Source organism: Zootoca vivipara, chromosome Z1, assembly GCF_965207765.1.
Source record: "Zootoca vivipara chromosome Z1, rZooViv2.hap1.1, whole genome shotgun sequence".
Lineage (NCBI taxonomy): Eukaryota > Metazoa > Chordata > Lepidosauria > Squamata > Lacertidae > Zootoca > Zootoca vivipara.
In genome coordinates, this window is record NC_142583.1 from 18,289,471 (window position 1) to 18,310,882 (window position 21,412).

The 21,412-nt window shown below is 44.6% G+C and overlaps 1 protein-coding gene across 3 annotated transcripts in view; it reads right to left on the reverse strand.

The window, feature by feature from the left end:
- The window catches only part of LIMCH1 (LIM and calponin homology domains 1), a 193,827-nt gene extending 179,706 nt beyond the window's left edge, over nt 1-14,121 (reverse strand). For all 3 annotated transcript variants that reach the window (XM_088658862.1, XM_088658871.1, XM_088658859.1), the window contains exon 1: nt 13,653-14,121. In XM_088658862.1, the coding sequence (XP_088514988.1) occupies nt 13,653-13,745 (93 nt within the window). In that variant the 5' untranslated portion in view covers nt 13,746-14,121. The remainder of the gene's footprint in view (nt 1-13,652) is intronic.
- Between the last annotated feature and the right edge of the window lie 7,291 nt (nt 14,122-21,412).

A 21,412-nucleotide genomic window follows, 5' to 3' on the forward strand; every position in this document is an offset into this window, starting at 1 on the left:
AACAGCTAGAAGCAACCGCCACCAGAATTTAACAATAAATCAATGCATAAACACTAGCTCCACAGAAAAACAAACAAACAGCCCAGAGAGGCAGCAACATAAAGCCCTGACAGAGCTGAATCATATTCCATCATATGCTCGGGAGAAGAGGAAAGTCTAAACCTAGCAGCGAAAGGACATCAGCACTTTCACCCGAAAAACCTCATTCAGAAAGGAGGTGTCAGGGACACGCCCACCAGAGAGGAATCTCCAGAGGAAGAGGAATTGGCTGCACCTGAGTCACCAAGCAGTAGGAGGCGGAGCAAGCGATTAGAGCAGAGGCGGGGCCAGCAGGAGGCGGGGAAGGACGTAGCGTATATCTGGCCTTGGGAGGGGTCAGAAGCCAGTCGAGTCAACTGACTCCGATGGCGAAGGATGAGTTGCGGAAGCTTGGGCTGCTGTAAGCCTGTTATTGAGAAATAAACCTCAGCTACTTAAACTGCCAGCGTTCCATGTCTTGTGTGGGAGAAGCGCTAAACCTTACAGGGGGCCACAACCAAAAAGAACCCCTCCCGTTGCCACCATCCAAGCCACTCTCAAAGGAGGCATCTTAAGAAGCACCTCAGAGGAGTACCTTATGATCCAGGAGAGGTGTTCTACGAGATATAAAGCCTTCATGGGTTAAAAACAGTCCTTTGATTTAAAGCCCAAAAGCAGCTAGTGCAGTTATGCCATTTCGATATACAGTGGTGCCTCACAAGAAGAATTTAATTCGTCCCGCAAGTCGCTTTGTATAGCGAAAAATTCGTTTTGCGAAGCAGCTCCCATAGGAACGCATTGAAGTGCGGTTTCCCATAGGGTGCCTCGCAAGACGAATAAAAAATTCGTCTTGCGAGACACCCTATGGGACGAAAAAAATTCGTCTTGCGAAGCGCGCCATAGGAAACTTCGTCTCGCGAGTCTCCATTGAAATAGCAAAACGCATTCGTCTTGCAAAAAATTCATCTTATGAGGCATTCGTCTAGCGAAGTACCACTGTACAGTACAGAATGATATCCACTGTTGATCATTTTCGGAGGAGACCCACTGAAGTCAATGAACTTAAGATTTCAGTTGTTCAACTCTGAGCAGGGCTTAATTCATATCCATATACAGTGGTACCTCGGTTTTCAAACGTCTCCATTGATAAACATTTTGGTTTTCAAACGCCGTAAACCCGGAAGCAAATGCTTCGGTTTTCAAACATGCCTCAGAAGTCAAACATGCCACATGGCTTCCGTATTGAGTTTTCCATATTGAGGCTTCCATATTGAGTTTTCGGCTTTTGAACGTTTCAGAACTCAAATGGTCTTCGGGAACGGATTACGTTCGAAAACCGAGCTACCACTGTACAACTATAAACCAAGAAGAATACCTACATCAGACTACCACATCTACCAACTCTTTATCACCGTTGAGGTCACCTAGATTATTTGCAAAAGAATTTGATGATCTTAGTGAAAAGTGAATTTGACCACAGGATAAAGATAGGTCTGCATTTGAATTCTCACATTCATTTCTCTGAAATCCTTGCCCTGCCACCTTTACAAAATCAATGCTCCCCCCTCCAAAAACAGGTGCATTTAACAACTGTTGTGAAAGAGACTCAGTACACATTAATGTATTTACATGCATACTTTCCTATCGTGTTCTATGTGGGAGGCCAATACTTTAATTTCTGTGTAACAGTGGGGAATACAAAATTTTCAGCTACTTGTAATGTTTGAGCAATATTATCTTTCTTGCTTCTTTTATTCGGTTTGCAGATATACAAAAAGGAGCTACTTCTATCATGATCTTCTAGCAAGGGCCACTTCAAACTGAAAGTGTTCCTTTTAAGGGGAAACCCATACAAATGAGAAGGACATTAAATTACCAGCTATTATCAACATGGGGCTTGTTTGCCTTCATCGCCTGAATATGGAAGCACTGTCCATGTATGAAAATTTGCACATCTCAACCTTGCAACCCTGGGAGTTACCAGTACTTCTACAAAAGCACATGCCTGATTCTTCCTTCTTCAGGTGATTGCTTTTTCAGTCAATATCTGTCTCTAGGGAAAGCAATCTTAAATGGGGAATGTGGAGGTAAAACAGGAAAATAGGGCTTGCTCGCTCTTGCTTGCTTGAGGCTATTGTATTAAGGAAACATTCTTGTGACCTGGCAAAGTTTCTAAGTTATGCACGCCAATGGGAAAGCCTTCTGTAAGGCTAACAAAATTATAACAGAAGTTCTGACAACAAGGATACGGCGTGACAATAAGGCAAGAAAGGGAAGTGCCATTTGTGTGCTATAACAATAGCGTCAAGGAATTTATCAGGCATCAAGTGCAATTTTATTGCTCTATTATCTTCCTATAAACCTGTGACCCAAATAACTGTTTCTGCAGATGTTGTTTCAAGTCATGATAGTCTAATTTTTTATTTTTAAAAAACCTTCATTCTGCCAAAATTAACATTTCAAAGTTACAGGATGCTACTGAGAGAAGTGCCTCTTCCTTGTGACCCCTGTCACTTTTAAGACCGGTGGGGGCCAGCCCAGTTCTGTTTTTCCTGTGGCTTAGAAGCAAGGTCTGTGGGTAGGGTTTCTATAACAGCCCCTGATTCAGGGGAGAAGGGGCAGCTATGCTTCACCTTAAGCGATTCTTTCCATCAAACCTGCAAGGCAGGGAGGGGGCTTAAATGGACATTTCAGCACCTAGAGGGCTAATAATTAACTGGATCGGAGCAAGTGTGCAGGACAAAATTAATCCTTCTTTTGAAGCTGGGATTTGCTTGGACAGGAAATCCCCCTGTTGCAGAATCATGTCACAAATAGATGAAACGAGATTGGTGATTTTGTTTTATAAAAAAAACCCATTATACTGTACTTTAATATATATATATTCCTTCTGTGAAATATATTCCTTCCGTGAAATGGAGATGCATTAATTGAAAGGCGATACATACTGTCCTTTCAATAATGCAGGCTGCATTAAAAGAAACGCCTCACCCTGCTGGCGCTGTTATTTTAAAGTCTACTTGTTATGAGGAAGGCCCTTTCTAATTTATATATCAGCAGCAAAACATACATGTTGCTAAAGCATTAAACGGCAACAAACTGGTTTTCCGTTGCTGCTGCTTAACACTTATACAAAGTCTAAATACCGGTAGGTTATTGTGGCCTGAATTAAGTGTTTCCTAATGCAGCCGCAATCAGCAAATGAAAATAATGCCTTAACATTGTGTTAGAAGGGCTGGCTTTTGTTACAGTTTCCTGATTCACCGCACAAAGAGACCATGTTGAATGTATTCTGAAAAGAAATAGCCATTCAAAAACCAAACCCCTCACACCCGATAGTCAGTGTTAGGAACTCAAAGAGATATAAGCTAGGCATCGAATGGCTCCTTAAACGAGAATTACAGTTGCCAAGCCGGAATGCCTGTTGCCATTTGTGCGCCAGACAGCTTGAAAATTGTATTTTTCAAGACAACTTTTTGGTCCCTGATATTCGTTCTGAGGCGTCGTTAGTGTGTGAAAAGAGGCAAGATCCAAGGATCTCCAGCCATAGACCTCCAGATGGTGGAGACATCAGCCACCATCCTGGCACCCGGGCGAATTACAAACGCTGCCCACAGTTAAGATGGCCTTGCAAACAGCACTTGTCTGGACTGAAACACATCTGTCTTGTAGATGGCACAAACAAGCAGCAGAGTATTGGAAGGCTGGGTGATTCACAATATTGTGAGTCAAGTCCACACAATTGAAAGATGGATTGGATAAATCCCACTTGATTATGTACGATTATGTAAATCTTACATTTTAACAACATGAGATGGAAAGTCTGTTTCCTCAGTGAATGGCCTGCATCAGCCTTCCTGATGACTTCCAGATATTTGGACTACAACTTCCATCAGCCCCAGCCAACACGGTTCAAGTTGGGGGTCCACAACATCTGGAGGTCAGCGGTTGGGGAAGGTTGGTGTAGACTAGGCATAGGCAAACGCCGACCCTCCAGATGTTTGCGACTACAATTCCCATCATCCCTGACCACTGGTCCTGTTAGCTAGGGATGATGGGAATTGTAGTCCCAAACACCTAGAGGGCCGGAGTTTGCCTATGCCTGGTGTAGACCATGCATTCAAGAAACAGACCCTGTTTCGTTTTGTTGAAATGAAGGATGTACATGAGAGCATGTTCCTTAGAAAGATCTTTAGCAGCAATAACCAACCTGGTGATCAAAACAAAATAAAAAAAATCCTTCCAGTAGCACCTTAGAGACCAACTAAGTTTGTCATAGGCATGAGCTTTCGTGTGCATGCACACTTCTTCAGATACACACAAAAGCTCATACCTATGACACACTTAGTTGGTCTCTAAAGTGCTTCTGGAAGGATTTTTTTATTTTGTTTTGACTGCGTCAGACCAACATGGCTACCTACCTGCAACCCGGTGCTGTCATACATGGTTCCAGTGTTAATGTTTTAGATCTTGTGAGGATCAAAAGAGAGCCTTAGACTCACACCTCTGCTCCAACCTAGAATATGATCAGTCCACACACTCACATTCTTCTAGGTCCCGCCCAAATTAATCATCCCCCATCAAAAGAAGGCCACCAAAGCAGGACCTACAGAAAGCTGGACCTAGTATTACATATATGTAATACTCTATTTATTGGAAGGGACAGGTATAAGCCAAATGCTTTGTCACACTGATGCCAGAACCATGTATGAACTAACTATGGGGCCACCAGTTATCATGCTGGGGTTCCTTAACACAATGTAGAATGCAACAAACCTACCAGTTTGCTAGGGGCATCTGTAAGGACTGCTGCATTGCTACTGGAGAACTGATACCATCCCCAGCAAGGGCTAGCAAGCATTGCCGGACAGCCAAGTCACATGGGCCAATCCATATGACCCATTTGCTGAGCTTATTTCACTTTCTACACCATTCCTTTGTTCATTTAAATATGTGTGCATGCACACACATACACACACCCTCCCTTTATAGTCCAAGGTAGATAGCAAAATAAAAAAAGCAAATTTTAAAAAATGCAACACCCAAGACTTGTCCTGCACCAAATGAATATGGCAAATGGGTCGTGCAAACTGGCCATCGCAAAGAACTATCCTATTAGATAGATAGTCAATTCACACAACAGAGTAGAAGGAATGTGAATCAGTAAATCAGGTCAGCATAGATTTTTAAAGCCCAACATTTGGCATATGAATTGAGAGGAGGAAGGAGGAGGAAGTCTGCAGATTGAACTGTGACCCCAGAACTGCAGCCCATAGCTCACATTTAAATGCAAGTTAATTTCTCCTTTCAAAACCCTGCATGGCATTCATTTCAGGGTCCAGCATACCTGAAATGAATGCCTGATTTTACATCAATCTGAACTCCCATGCACTGCAATCAGTTAGAGAGATGCTTCTCCAGGTATTGCTGTCATCAGAGGTGAGGTGGTTTATTATCTTCATCGTCCATTAAATTTGTATACCACCTTTTATCCATGGATCTCAGGAGAAATGAAAGGGCTGCCTTTGAAATGGCATCCTGTGAAATTGTGTCATGATTTATTTATTTTTGTCAATCTTTTGCAATCTGCGCAACTTCTTGTCTGATTTATCCTGCTGCATCTATTGTGCCAAATCGTTTGTAGTTTTATAGTTTGTTTAACTGAATTGTTGAAATTGGTTGTTCTTACTGTAAACTGCTCTGGTGATCTTTGCACTGAACAGAAGTTGGCTTTTAAAAACCTGATCAATAAATAGGTCTATGAATGGTTGCGTCAATGGTTCCATGCCACACATATGCAGTGGAAAAGCCAACATTGTTGACCTGTCAGAACCCGTAACAAATTCAAATTCTGACAGTGTTAATTATTGGTTGGCAACCCCTGAGCAATAAACACCTGTGACTAACAGAATCAAGTAAGAGAGACCTACGAAAAGAGGAGGCCTTTCGATTTAAATTTTCCACAGTGAAAATGAATTAAAAACACTTGCACATGACATGCTCATGTGGCTCAACATAGTATAACTTTGCTGAAGTTGATATATAAATCCTAAATTACCAATTTCTAATGGAAATTGCTCAAATTCTCCAACTGCCTTTCAGCAAGTTCAGGACAAAATGTAGAAGTCACACCTCCTTCTTTTTTTGGCCATTCTTGCATCACACAATCTTGAATGCCCAGTGTGGATATTTAATATCAAGGTTTAAAACAAAAAAAGAACTTGAAACCAATTGAAACAAGATTATAATTCAGTTCATGCTCCTCTCCATCCTCTTCCTGCCAGCTCCCCTCACCCCAATACTTGGGAAACCTCTAAAAACACTTTAGAACAAATAAATACCATTCCAGTCAGTCCATTTTATTCACATCAGATTACTCCAGTGCGTCTCCTGCTCTCCCAAGCACACACACACACAAATTTTATCTCCTTCAGCCAAAAAAAAATTGCAATTTGATCATGTCTCCAATGTTCTGAGGCTAACATTCACCCAAAAGTCCACAGACACTAGCATTTTATCAGATCTTCAATATATATGGTATATCTGAATTCCAATCTCATCAATCAATTGCAATGAACACTAGGTGCGTTTTCATTTATTTTTTAGATCTCTACCCCACCTTTCAATTAAAAGCCTGCTATTGGTTCCCTTCCACCAAGGCTTGATAGCAATTAGAAGTGTGTGTGTGTGTGTGTAAATAGTGGAGAAAGGGAGGGAGCAGGTATTTCAATGTGATCAATTAAAGAGTGCCCCAAGCACAATTAAATGCTTTTGTACCATGTCAAGTCACCCTTCAATTACACAATTACCGGTATTTCCCATCTACGTGGAACATAAGAAGAAACTTGCTTTGCTCCCATTCATCTAGCCCAGGGGTCAGCAAACTTTCTCAGCAGGGGGCTGGTCCATTGTCCCTCAGACCTTGTGGGGAGGCCAGACTATATTTTGGGGGGGGGGAATATGAACAAATTCCTATGCCCCACAAATAACCCAGAGATGCATTTTAAATAAAAGAACACATTCTACTCGTGTAAAAACACGCTGATTCCTGGAACATCCGCGGGCCAGATTTAGAAGGCGATTGGGCCGGCTCTGGCCCCCAAGCCTTAGTTTGCCTACCCATGATCTAGTCATTTAACAAAAATTCCCGGCTAGATATTCACTCTTAAAATAGGAGAACAGGTGAACACACAGGTACCAAATCCTATATAATAATGTCCAAGTTGTCCCTGCGTCCAGTTGTCCCGTGTGTCCCTGGGTCACTGCGCATGTGCCCCAGAGATACAGGGATTGGACAGCAGAGACTGCGTGCGCGCACTCTCCCCCCCCTCTGCCTCCTCCAACCGCCGCTCCCGCCGGACACCGCCTCACTGCAGGGCACGTCAGGGAAGCGAGGGTGGAGGCCGGCGAAGGCCTCCTCACAACCCTCCCTGGCCATGAGGAGCGGCGGTTGGAGGAGGCGGGGGGGGAGAGTGCGCGCGTCCTTCCTGTCGGCGGCTGGGGGAGAGGAACGGAGGAGGAGAACGCAGCGCTTTCTCCTCCTCCGTTCCTGTCCCCCTGCCGCCAACAGCAAGGACAGGTCCCAGGGTTCAGAGAAGCGCTGCGCAAGCGCTTCTCCGAACCCTGGGATGTCTTCCTGTCGGTGGCTGCGGGAGAGGAACGGAGGAGGAGAACGCAGCGCTTTCTCCTCCTCTGTTCCTGTCCCCCTGCCGCCGACAGCAAGGACCGGTCTCAGGGTTCGGAGAAGCGCTGCACAAGCGCTTCTCCGAACCCCAGGATGTTCTAGCGCCCGTTATTAAACGGGCTGAAATACACTAGTAATAAAATAAAGCTCATGCAACTCTCTACCTTGAGAAGCCCGCCTGACAACTACAATGTCATCTTTTCGACATGAGGCGAAGAGCTTTTCTTGTTCACTCGGGTGAACATTATTTTAGCCTGAACTCTGACAATGTTTGAGCACTTTGTTTTTACTGGGATGGTTATTTTAGCATGTGTGTTTGCATGTCTGTGCCTATGTATTCTATCCAATTTGATATGTTACTATTCATTTCATTGACCTTTTTGTGACTACGTGCTTTATTTTTGCTTAGAGGACTAGAAGAACAAGTAGGAGTAGGAGTAGTAATGTGGTGTAAGGGTTTGAGGAATTGCATCCTTGGATAGTTTATGTCGCACAAAGTATTTAGCAGGTGCCCTGTCAGTGTGTGACACAAAATCCTGCAGTATGAAGTGCCATGAAAGTAAATTATGTCAGAAACAAACAGGGAGATCGAAGAGGTAGGTTTCTTGAGCAGATATGAGAAACCAGATTTACCACACCAATTGTTTGGCGAGGCCCTTATAGAAACTGACTTGTCGAAGCTTAACAAGCAAGTCTATACCCAAACGAGAATGTAGACTTTATTACAGGACCTCACACACTGTTTATTAGACCACTTTTGCTGGAGATGTAGCAAACGGCTCTATAAATACTCTGATAGAAAGATAGCTCATGTGCCGTGGTTACTAGATTAATAGCTATTTTAAGACTAGGACTGTACAGCTAACTATTATGTTTCATCTTGGGAGTGGGTGGAGGCATGCAACCCTCAAGGAACACTTGACATTCTAGAATCTTGACTAAACCCAACCCATGCTGCTTTCTTAAAAAGTGAAGGGTCTGTAGAAGAAATACATGAAATAAAGCAAAGAAATGAATAGCAAGAAGCCCAAATATTTTTCACATATTTTGCAATTCTCACTCCTCAAAGGAGCTTAAAAAAATGAAGATAAGCATTTACAATAATGTAAATAGCTGTCTGTGGACAAACGCCAGCTCCCTCGGCCTGTAGAGCGAGGTGAGCGCCGCAACCCCAGAGTCGTTCACGACTGGACTTAACGGTCAGGGGTCCCTTTATCTTTTAAATAGCCGTCTAATAAAGCGCTAAACGATTACAAGCACTAAGATTTAATACAGCTTTGAATAATTCAGCTCCCCAACATCATTGCCAAGTGACATAACCATCTGGTTTGTGAGTAGCACCAAACCACAGTTTGGCGCCAGATGGGGAACATTTTAAGGCCTGGGACTGCCCGGCTGATGCATGGACGATTCAAGCCTGCTTTTTTGCAGGGTGTAGTTCAGGCATCCCCCAACTTGCGGCCCTCCAGATGTTTTGGCCTACAACTCCCATGATCCCTAGCTAACAGGACCAGTGGTCAGGGATGATGGGAATTGTAGTCCAAAACATCTGGAGGGCCGAAGGTTGGGAATGGCTGGTTTAGTTGCACCAGACAAGTCTCTGCACAGCAGCCGATGCACAGGAAGATCTGTCCTGCTTTCTGAAACCAAAGCTCTGCCTGCCTCGCACCTGACATCACATATGATGACCTGTGTGGGACTGGTGGGTGTCACTTTCAGAGACCAGCCTCATTGGCCAAATGGGAAGACCGGGTGAATCAAGTTTGGCCTATGGGCCAGTGGTTCTCCACCAGCCTGGAGCTGACAGAATCCCATCTCCAGCACGGCTGTGAGGAGTGCAGAAGTTCTTGCTTCTGTTTTGGATTCCTCACAACTCAATGTAACATCCCAACCCAGACTAAACTACAGTTTTAAGCTGGCTTGTTTCAACAAGCCATGGTTAAGGTTAACCACGGTTTATCTGAGTTCAGAGGACACAGCGACCTGAGGTTAATCTAAAAAGAAAAAAGCAGAAGCTTACAATCTTCTGGCAGTTGCCCTCAAGAAAGGAAAAGGAACAAAGGTAAGACACGCCCAGTGCTCAATGTGTCTCATCCTCATCATGCAAAATGGCATTACTGTACATGCAAATACAGCCCAAAAGTTACTTTGGTGAAGGAATGCGTAGGTTCAAGATGAAACATTTCCCATAACAAATTAGTTAATCCATTAAGATTTCGCATGACTCTTTATTCATTTTTCATTTGGCTCGGCCAAGTTTTGTTTTGTTTTTTAATTGCCCACATTTGATCTAAAGTAAACTGTATCTAGAGCTCATTTTGCCTGATCACATGTTCCAATTTCAGCAAGACTCAAACTGCAACGCTGTTCAAACTTACTTGGGAGTAAGTCCCCTTGAACTCAATGAAGTCCCAGGCAGAAGTTTAGCCTAGGCTCCACCTGTAAATCTGTCTTACCCCCTCTTATCAGTTGGTGACAAAAGGAGCTGTCACACTGTAACAAAGAAATTAAAAGCCCCTGCACTCTTGAAGACCTGGCTGACAAGGCCCTTCAATCAATCAACACAATACAGTTATACCTCAGTTTAAATACGCTTCGGTTTGAGTACTTTCAGTTTAAGTACCCTGCGGACCCATCTAGAACGGATTAATCCACTTTCCATTACTTTCAATGGGAAAATTCGCTACAGGTTAAATATGCTTCAGGTTAAGTACGGACTTCTGGAACCAATTACAGTCATACCTCGGATTAAGTACGCTTCAGTTCAAGTACTCCGCGGACCGTCTGGAACGGGTTAATCCACTTTCCATTACTTTCAGTGGGAAAGTTTGCTTCAGGTTAAGTACGCTTCAGGTTAAGTACAGACTTCCGGAACCAATTGTGTACTTAAACCGGGGTACCACTGTAAACCCACATGCCTTCTGGTGAAGAATACTGTATCCCTCTTTTATTGGGCACAGAGGATCCAGGGGTTTTGAATGGCTACAATGCACAGGAAGGAATAGATCAGAAGAACTGAGGGCAAAATTATGTGCAAGAAGAACAGCCACATTTCTTTGATCACATATCTGTCCCATTAAAATAAGAACAGGGTGTTGCATGTACATAATGTTTTTAACTATTGGTTTTTGCATCAAAAGAGATATGCAGGAAAGGGAAGCAGGAAGCTCAAATTTGTGCAGGATCTCACTGCAAATCCACTGTTTTCCCATTCCAGTTTGAGCTTAGAAATCCATACACACTTGCATTTGGGTTGCAAAACTGCTGTTTCCCCTCCATAGTCATAGGCATGGGTCAATCCACAGGGTGCTTTCGACCCTCCTTTCTAATTTGCTGTTTCTTCTTCCTCCATTTGAGTACAAACAAAACATGTGCAAAGGTAGAACTTTATGTGCATGTGCACCCTTTAAAAAAAATTCCAAGGGAAAACGGTAAACGATTTTTTTATTTTCATGGTGCTCCTATTTATTTCTTCAGGTACTTTTTTGTCATTGTTCCTAGCATCCAATGTAGTGTGCAAATACTGCATGAAGGTGGGGCAGTCCAAACATGTAGGCAGAAGTTAGTAAAAGGCAAAAAAATAAAAAAACAAGCCCAAATTTCCCAGCTCCCCAAGAGACATTATTGTTATTGTTGTTGTTATAAAACCAAGATGTAAAACGACAAAATACATCACAAAACGTTTTACAAATCAACACAAATACTGTAAGCTAAAGCTGCTGTGTTACATGGTTTTCCTTAGTTTTGTGAATCTGAATGTTTAAACACTATTTAAAAAATCTAGGCAGTGCTCATGCCTGGAGAAGCCTACCAAGAAATAGGCACAAGTGCCACCAAATAAAAAATGAAGGTAAGGGGAAACAAGGAGACACAGAAATGGGAGTGGGGGGGGGATGATTCAATGTTATATTCTTTTGTAAACTGCTTTGAGGGTTTGTTTGTTTGTTTGTTTGTTTGTTTAAAAAAACCAATCATGTGGTATATGTTCTAAAATAAATAAAAATCAAATTACAGTCGTACCTTGGAAGTCAAACAGAATCCATTCCGGAAGTCCGTCCAACTTCCAAAACGTTCGGAAACCAAACCGCAGCTTCTGATTGGCTGCAGGAAGCTCTGCAGCCAATCGGAAGCCGCAGAAGCCCTGTCGGAAGTTTGGGTTCCAAAGAACATTCGCAAACCAGCACACTCACTTCCAGGTTTGCGGCGTTCGGGAGCCAAGGTACAACTGTAATAACAACACAAGAGCATTGTGGATGATGCTCCAGGTGGCACAATTAGGTGTCAGATTTTTAACTGCTTGTTGAATTATTCCCAGGTTGGGAAAATCAACATTTGTAGGGTGGAAATGAGCAAAATTGCAGGTGGTTGAAAGGGGTGTCATGCTGACTGACGACCCTGATTTAATGAGAAGATTGGCAGATTCTAATCCACCCTGAAATCAAATGCTTACAAGCCCTCTCACTTTTCTCCTAGGGCAATTCTAGAAGTGGGCCAGGCTGGAATAAAAGCACCCAAGGGGAGCGAAGGTTGGAGGTGAGCACCCCTCGCCAATACTGTACACCCTTTTGATATTGAACTTACATGTGAACAGCAATGTGACCCTCGAAATAGTGGCAGGTTACTCTAAAAATGAACTTTCCTTGCCTACTCCAAACGATTCGAATATTTTTCATGCTTTTTATAGGCAAACTATTTCTCGTCTTCCCAGGCACAGAGAGTGGAGGTGCTATATATAGCTTGAGTTAGTCTCTGCGCAAGCATTCAGGTCACACAGAACTCTGCTTCTCTGCTGGAAAAAGGCAGCCAAGGCTCAGTTGGAACCTAAAGTCAATCTGTAAGAAGCACCTTTGGTTGATACTGTACTGATGTTCTCAGAGAGTCTCATTCCCGCCTCTTTGCACGTATGGACACAAAACTCAACCGCTCTGTATAGTTCCAAAGTAGAAGCATCATTCATCTTCCCCAATAGCGTGTTAAGGCCTAAACTAAAGCCTTTAATAATAACAGTGATAATGATAACAATAGTTCACTCATTATAGGGCCGTAATTGGATGTACTAACGACAAATCCCAGTGGTCAAAAATACGACTCTCCGCTCAGGTGCGCAAAGCAAAATAGGTGCATTATTCTGCTACCTGGAAGGAGCGGGAGGGGAAAATCACTATGTATACAATGATCTGGACAACAGAACTATAAGAGTAAATTATCAGAGATTACCATCCTCATGTGGACCACGTTCTCCCATTCATTCCACCCAGCCCTCAGCCGCTGCTGACACAGCACCCTCCTGCACTTGAACCTGTCTGGATTATCCCATTTTCAGCATCCAGACCTGGAGAGCAGCTCTTGCTCTGAAATCCCCAAGACCTCCTCCTCCAGAGAATAGGCTAGCTCTCTGCCTAGCGCTCCCCTTGTTTACAATCTCTCGTTTCGTTTCATTCTGCCCAGAGAGGGAAATAAATGCGATTAAGAGATTAGACTGCAAGGAAGGGCGACCAGAGGAAGAAGAAGAGCAGGGACAGAGAGGAAGGAGAGAGAGAAGGAGAGAGAGAGAGAGAGAGAGAGAGAGAGAGACGCATCCCTCTAGCCGCCTAAAAAATGTGCCCCGCGAACTGAACCTGCTGCTGCAGCAGCTCTTTCTGAACCTCACCGACGTCCTGTCTTTTCAGCAGGCGATGGCAACTCTGCACCATCAGGGGGAAACTGCCAGAGCCGGAGATGGAGGGAGAGGGAGAGGGGGGGGAAGAGAGAGATGGAGAACCCTTGCGCGCAAAATTGCGCCCACTTTCCCAAACCGGTTGCCAATCTCGCGCGGATCGGTGACCCAAAGCACTGCAGTGGGATAATTTTTTGTGTGGGTGTGGGGAGTCGAGAGAGCTACTGCAAAAGGACCCTATGCATGAAGGGGAGGGCGACGGGAGGCACGGTGGGTTGCTGGCGCTTCGTTTACCTCGATCCACTGCTGCGCTTCGGCCAAAGCTGGCTCCGGCGAGTCCCCCGGAGGCTGCGTCGCCTCCAGCAGCCCGGAGCCCGGACTGGCCATCTGCAAAGGCGAGCTGCGCCCCCGCTGCCGCAGCACGGTGGGGAGCCTGGACTCCGGCCGCTCTCGGCTCTCTCCCGGGGGCCGCGCGGGGAAAGCCAGCGGCCGCCGTGCGTCCCCAGCAGCAGCTGCGGGGCGATGGGAGGAGAGGGCACCGCTCCGTGCATGCGGGGCGCGCTTGGCTGGTGCGCCAGGCTTCCTCCTGCTCCTCCTACTCGCAGCCGGCTGAAGATCTGCCTCGTCTCCTCCCACCAGCCTCCTCTCTTGCAACAGCAGCTGAGCGGAGCTGAGCCGCCGGCTAAAAATAAAGCGGCGGCGGCGGCTGCAGCAGCAGCAGAGGGGAAAGGCACTGCAAATGCCCAGGCCGCTGCCTCCTCCTCGCCCCCAAGCGGGAGAGCCAATCCCAGGCGCCCAGGATTCTGCGAGCTGCATCCCTGCTCGGGGACCAGAGACAGGGCAGGCCTGGGAGACTTTCATCTCCAGTTTCCCTCCAATACAGAAGCAAGGGGGTTTCCTTCTGGAAATGCAAAAGCAAGCAAAAATCTCTCTATGTATAAATGCTTCGCATTGGAGCCAACAGGATCCATGCGCAAATTGTCAACACCAAACCGACATTAATATTTTATTATTTATACCCTACTCATCTGCAACAGGTCTATCACCCAAGCCCACCTGCTCAGTATTTATCTTTATTTCAGTCTGGTGCCAGGACCGTGTGTGCATGTAGAAAAAGAACACAGCCACAATTTGTTGTCACTAGAGTACCCTGGTGAAATATAAAGTCACACACCTGGTGCTATTTTTCGAGAAAAAGAAGTGCCGGAATGGCACCCACCAGAGAGGTACCAGAACTGAGTTCCGGCTGGGGGGGGGGGGAGCCCAGCACACACCTATCTTCTCTCAGTTCCCTCTGCACATGCATCTCCTGCAGCCAGTCTTTAAAAATAAATAAAAAAGCCTGTCCTTTGCTTTGATGGTGTTTCCTGCTTGGCAGGGGGCAGGACTGGATGGCCCTTGTGGTCTCTTCCACCTCTATGATTCTATGAAAAGGGCCAATTTGAATTTAGTATTTTTCTGTTAGCCAAGTTGCAAGCTAAGTATTGAGTATCGAGTTAAATTATAAATGCATATGGCAATTCACTTCCTTTTTGAATTGTGCTATGTTTATTTGCATTGTCGTGGTGTGAAAGATAGGAAGCTATGTTTTGTTTGTTTTTTGCCATTTCTCAGTGATTTATTATGTGCCATCGATAGCCCTTGGCTAACTAATAAAGAACTTGGCCATTTCACCACTAAAAATCCCCACCAACTCCAAGTTGCTTTTCTCTCTGCAAGGGAAAAGATACAGGATACAGCTTGTGCCTTAGACTGAAAAATCTTGGAGCCATGGTGCCATGTAGTAAACTGGACCATTCCACTGTTCACTTAACCAAAAATTCAATAAACTCTTCTGAACCCTCTGGAGATCTCAAAGATGGAACCTGGGACCTTCTGCAAGCAAAGCATAACTTTGAGTTCTACCACAGAATTGTGGGTCCCCCATATAGGAACAGAGACTATGACACAAGAGAGGCAGTGTAACTATGCATCATACAGGAAAATGACCCTGGCTAGATTCTCACATCCAGGTAAAGGCACCCTCATGGATGAACCAGCCATTGTGTGCATATGAATGAATGAATGAATGAATGAATCTTTATTTGCATCAGCCATCGGCTATAGCAATAAAACAACAACATGATATACAAAGAATAGAAATAAAAAGTCAATTATATAAAATACATTTTAGGGTTTTGAATCAATAGTCAAATAGTGGATCTTATTCTGATTGCCCCAGTTAAAAGCCTTGCAACCTTTGCTGTCACCTGCTCATCTTGATCTGCCAAGAGAAAGGACACTGTGGCAGTGGTTGGGCGACCCAGAATAGAATAGAATAGAATAGAATAGAATAGAATAGAATAGAATAGAATAGATCTTTATTGTCATTGTCCGTCCCCTTGTGGGAACAACAAAATTTCTCGATTGCTGTATCAACTCAATTAAAACACTTCACATGAATTAAAATACTAATAAGCACAATACAATACAGAACAGTAAACAAATGAAAATAAAATGACTTCAAAGGGCAGAATTTCCATTTCTACGGTAGAAATGCTGCTATGGCTTATTTTATGACTACGTCTTAAAAAGGGGGAAACACGGTATGCGCCTTCTTCGCAATCCCCCTTACATTGACACTCCAGGACAAATCCTCCTGTAACTCAGTGCCCAGGAACCTGAACATTGTCACCCTCTCCACACAGGTTCCATCAAGCCAAAAGAGGCTGGACATCAATTTTCTGCTTGCTGAAGTCCACCACAAGCTCCTTTGTTTTCTTTGTGTTTATAAGCAAATTATTGGTTCTGCATCACTTTATCAACCACTCCACCTCATCTCTGTAGTCCATCCCACCCTTCTTATCCGAGATGAGCCCAATCACAGTCGTATCATCTGCAAAGTTAACAATCCTATTACTAGGGTGGGCACAGAGAAACACAATCACAGGTGTAGAGAGTGTAAAGGAGTGGGCTAAGCATGCATCCCTGTGGTGCTCCTGTATTAGTACTGAGCATGTTGGAGGTATAAGGGCCCAACTGGACCCTCTGGGGGCGATCTGACAGAAAGTCCAATATCCACCCACAGAGTGATGGCGGGAGGCCCAAACCTGGACAATAAAAGAGGGGTGATAATCTCGTTCCTCAAGTCTTTATAAAAAAGAGTGCAAGCCAGAAGGGCCAATGCTACCAATTTGGTACTGCCATCTCCACAGGGACATAAGTGTTTTTCGTGTGAAATCTGTTGCAATTGTCCCTCAACTACAGCTGAGGGCAATGCATTGTGTGTATATAAACTCAGGCATGGTTCTTGCAACAGCAGCCAATGTGCTAAGAACCTTCCTTGCCCTGTAACTCTTATGCAGAAGACAGAAGCTTTAAGAAATGGCAGCAGGTCCCTGTGTGAAAAAGCCCCACCCTGGAAAAGTCTAACAACTGGCTGCTCCAGCAGCCATTTCTAGGCCAGGTTGATTTCCCCTGAAATTTGAAATCCAGGCCAGGATTATTTCCTTTGAAATTTTCTGAGCCTCCGAAATCGAGTCACAGAGAGGCGGCTGAAACGTCTAAGGATCTGTGAAAATTGATATACACTTTTGCCCCTCCACAGAAACCTACTTTAGTATATTTAGAATCGATGGCAAGCAATCTCTAGAAGTTACGCTAATAAGATTTGGAAGACTCCAAATAAATAAGCGAGCCTCAGTCAGGACTGTGTTACTTCAGGGCAATGGAATTCTCCTCTCGGTAGATGGTGACTATTGTAAAATAACTTGTGACTTGTGGATTGTGGATTGTTTGTACATCATCCTGTAAGACAATGGGGTTTATGTTGCGGAGTCACATGTTAGAATGCTCCTGGGGCAGGGAGGGACCCGAAGCTATCTTTCTCCCTGACATCTAGCATTTTACATGCAGGGGAATTTCCTTACGTTTATTTGCACGGAGCAGTATTTCATTACGCCAGTCCCTGACACCAGCCAGTCCTGTACAGATACACAGCTGTAGTATCTGAGAACGAGGCCACCGGGACCTCTTTCTTTGCAAAGTGCATGAGATTGCAGCGCTGAGTTTCTGTATACGAGGACCTGCAGTGGGTTTGCGGTAGTCTCCGGGGATGTGACTGAAATGCTGTGGAATCCCCTTCTCTGTAGATGGTTCCTGTTGTAAAATAATTTGTGAATTATTGTTCATTTGTAAAAAAAGTAAAAAGGTAAAGGACCCCTGGACTATGGGGTTGCGGCGCTCATCTCGCTTTCAGGCTGAGGGAGCCGGCGTTTGTCCACAGACAGCTTTCCGGGTCATGTGGCCAGCATGACTAAACCACTTGCGGTTCGAGGACCCGCCCCCCGCGAGAAATAAAGACACAGTGACACATGGATTTGAGTTAATGGGTAAAATAAGGCCACAACTTTATTGGTTAGAGCAAGTGAGAGGTATTGGCTTAGGCATTGGACACATGAGCAAGCATAACTCCACCCCACTCAGTGGGGAGTCATATAAGATTAACACCCCGAGGGAAGAGCCTGTTGATGCAAATACAAATGAAAGCTCCCCGTGGTGTCACCAGGGGTCGTGCGTGCCATGGCCCTAGCCCCCAGCAGGGAATCGGATGAGATCCACAACCGCCAGATCCCTTAATGGGATATCCCTATAAGAGGAGGGTTGGATGATGGCCACAACCAGTCCTCAAACACACCAGACAACTCCATATTCCAATGCCATCAGGATGCAGCAGAGAAGAAGGATTCAAATGCTGCGTGCTTTCGAACTGCTAGGTTGGCAGGAGAGCAACGGGAGCTCACCTCATAAAGGGGATTTGAACCTGTAAGGCAATGGGGTGGCTTTGTGAAGGTGACAATTTTAGGACTGGGAGCCGAGTGACTGAAAGAGGCAGGGCTCCTATGGAAAAAGCATGCCTCTGGTGAATATACCGAGACAGCCAAGTGTAAAGATTTAAGTGATGACCAAGATAAGGCCTTATTTAGTTTTTCCAATGCTAAACCTGTTTCCCTTTCAGCCATGCAGTATCTTTGCTTCCCTGTTGCTATGACAACATGCCTAGAAAGAGCCTAAGCTACTGGCTACCTTTTTTTTTTTACTGCCATCTGCCTGTGGCTCTGAAAGTGCTTTCCCTCACACTATGCTCCAGAACAAATGCTTTCTCCTTTATTCTGACCCACATTGTTATTCTCTCAGGTGATGGGAGGGTACATATACTCCAGAGGAAAGAACGGCGACTTGTTCCCCCACCCAAGTTTCCTGTTTTCTGGCTGGCAATCTCCTTCGTCAGTACACGGATAGTAAAGCTAAAACAAGGATCAGGTTCCGAAGCAGTGGTTTTAGGACAAATAATAATAAAAAATGAGGTGCTGGTACTGATAAATTGGTAAAGGTACCATGTTAGTGCAAAAGTACCATGTCAGTTTTTTGCAGCTGAAAAGGAGGTGCCGGTACTCTTGTCCCCCCCCCACACACACACCCCCAAAAATCCCCCAGTGCAACAGAGAAACACCTTAGGACAGCCAGTAAGAACTGAGCATGCTCTGTGGCCGTGGAATGCTAACCAACTGAAGGGACAGAAGGAAAGAGAATGAAATGGAGTGACTGGAATGCTGAAAAGGAGCATTCTGCGCTGCAACATTTCATTGCAGAGTCACACTTGTTATTACTATTCCACAAAAATCTAGAATAAGAACTATTGCTCTTATGCAGTGCTTGAAGAGCACTGGTAAATGTCTTCCGTTGGCAGGCAACAGGTGGCTTAATCCTGCTTCTTTCAATCCTGATGAATCCCCTTAGACTCTGTGCCCATCTTCTTCTTGACAGAGGAATGCACAAGAATAGCTGCTGCGGCCACTATTAAAATTCTGCTCGTCTTGGAGAATGGCTGGGATTGTGTGCTTGTGGTGGCTGAACCCAGGAGTTATGGGTTCCTCTGTGACTCATTTCTACTCACGGGAGAGAGAAAGTGCTTTTGCAGAGATGGACTCAAGCCTAACAGACACATAGCAGGGAAAGGGGATTTTTTAAAAGGGGAACCACGAAAGGAGGGAGGCCATGATTCACAGATCATCTCTACTAGCTTCCCACAACTTGAATACTAATTCTGTAGCAGAACAGTTTGTGTTTCCATTTGCTTCTGCTTGAGATCGAATCGACACACCAGATTTTTCCTCTCTTTTTTAATGTAAAGAGAACACTCTAAGGCCTGGGGGAAATGTATAAACAGTGATGTAGCATGGGCACAAAACACAAAATTTCAACAACTGGTGCTGCCTCAGTACTGCTGGGCTCTGTGGAACCTGGAAGTGAACTCTACAGGCACGGAAATGACTCTTCTTTTCTTATCTCTGCCGCTGTGATCTCCTGGGTGACACAGACAGGTGGACTCCGTTTCCCTCCCTGCCACACAGCCCTGGGCACTGGGAGCCCACGCTATGCCACTGCGTAGAAAGAAACTTTTTTTTCTCGGGCGCGCTTGCACTAAGAAGCAGCTAGCTAAAAACTCGGCTCTTCCATTTATTGTATTACCGAGGCTGTCGTTTGCACGCAGACCATTGATTCATCTTGTCCAATATTGTTTGCTGTCGTTGTAGTCCCTCCAGGGTCTCGGGCAGCCTCACCAGCAACTTGATATTTTAACAGGAGATGCTACGTCGCCTGGGACCATCTGCATGTGAAACACAGGCTCTGCTCCTGAGCTGTGGCCCCTCCCCGTATTTTCCTTCCATCATGCAGATAAATGCTGCAACTTTGCAACGCAATAAAGACATCTGCTGTGGTCTGCATGGAGCAGAGTGTTTGCCTGCAGGCACCTGTTTGTTTATTTCTGTCATGCTGCCTTCTGTCAGAGTCACACACATCTTGATAGGCCATTAATCCTAGCTAGCATATTGTCAAGCTTGGCATCAGCAAGCTGTGCGGTTCAAGATGCAATGTATCATCTCGTCTGCTTCTGCTCTTTTGGCACTACTCTGTGATCACTGCTCATGTGATGGAAATGTCAGGCATAAAACCATCCTCAGTAGCCATCACGAGGCCATTGAGACCTCAGCAGTGTTGTGCAGTGGTTGACGTGGTGGACTTAAAGCAGGGAGATCCGAGTTCCCATTTCTACTTGGCAATGAAGTTCACTGAGGGAGCTTTGGTCAGTCACACTTCCTGCCTAAACCTACCTCGCAGGGTTGTTGAGAGGGTAAAATGGGGCGAGTACACATGCTGCTCTAAGCTCCTTGGAAGAAGCATGGAGTAAAATAGTGACCACAAAATATGATGATGATTATTAATAGTTATTATTACAGTGGTACCTTGGTTCTCAAATGCCTTGGAACTCAAACAATTTAGAACCCAAACATTGCAAACCAGGAAGTAAGTGTTCCAGTTTGCAAAACTTTTTCGAAAGCCGAACATGCTCCATTTTGAGTGTTACACTTCCGATTTGAGGGCCACACTTCCGTTTTAAGTGTTACGCTGCTGAGGTCTGTTTGTTTTTGCTATTTATTTTGCGTTTGTTTGTTTTTTGCGGCTCTCTCTTTTTGTTTTTCTGACTGTGTGGAACCCAGCTCAACTACTGATTGATTGATTGATTGATTGATTGTGTGACTGCAATATTTTGTTTATTGCTTTCATTTTATGGATCACTAGACTTGTTAGATAGTAAAATTCAAGTTAAATTGCTGCTTTAGAGGATGTTTTAAAAGTCTGGAACGGATTAATCCATTTTGCATTACTTTCTATGGGAAAGTGCACCTTGGTTTTGAAATGCTTTGGTTATGGAATGGACTTCCAAAACGGATTAAGTTTGAGAACCAAGGTACCACTGTACTACTATTACACTTACTTGCCTCTCAAGGCGATGTACAAAATATAATAAAAAATAGTTTACAAACATAACAAACACACACACACAAAATAAGAAGTTATTCACTGAGGAAGAAAGCATCGCCTGCCATATTTCTTCTCCCTGTCATTATAGCTGCATGGAGAACCTGCCTGGGAAAAGGTGGCAGGATTTGATCAAGGAAATACTGGAGTATCCCAGCACAGACTGACATTACATTTTAAACATTTTCTAA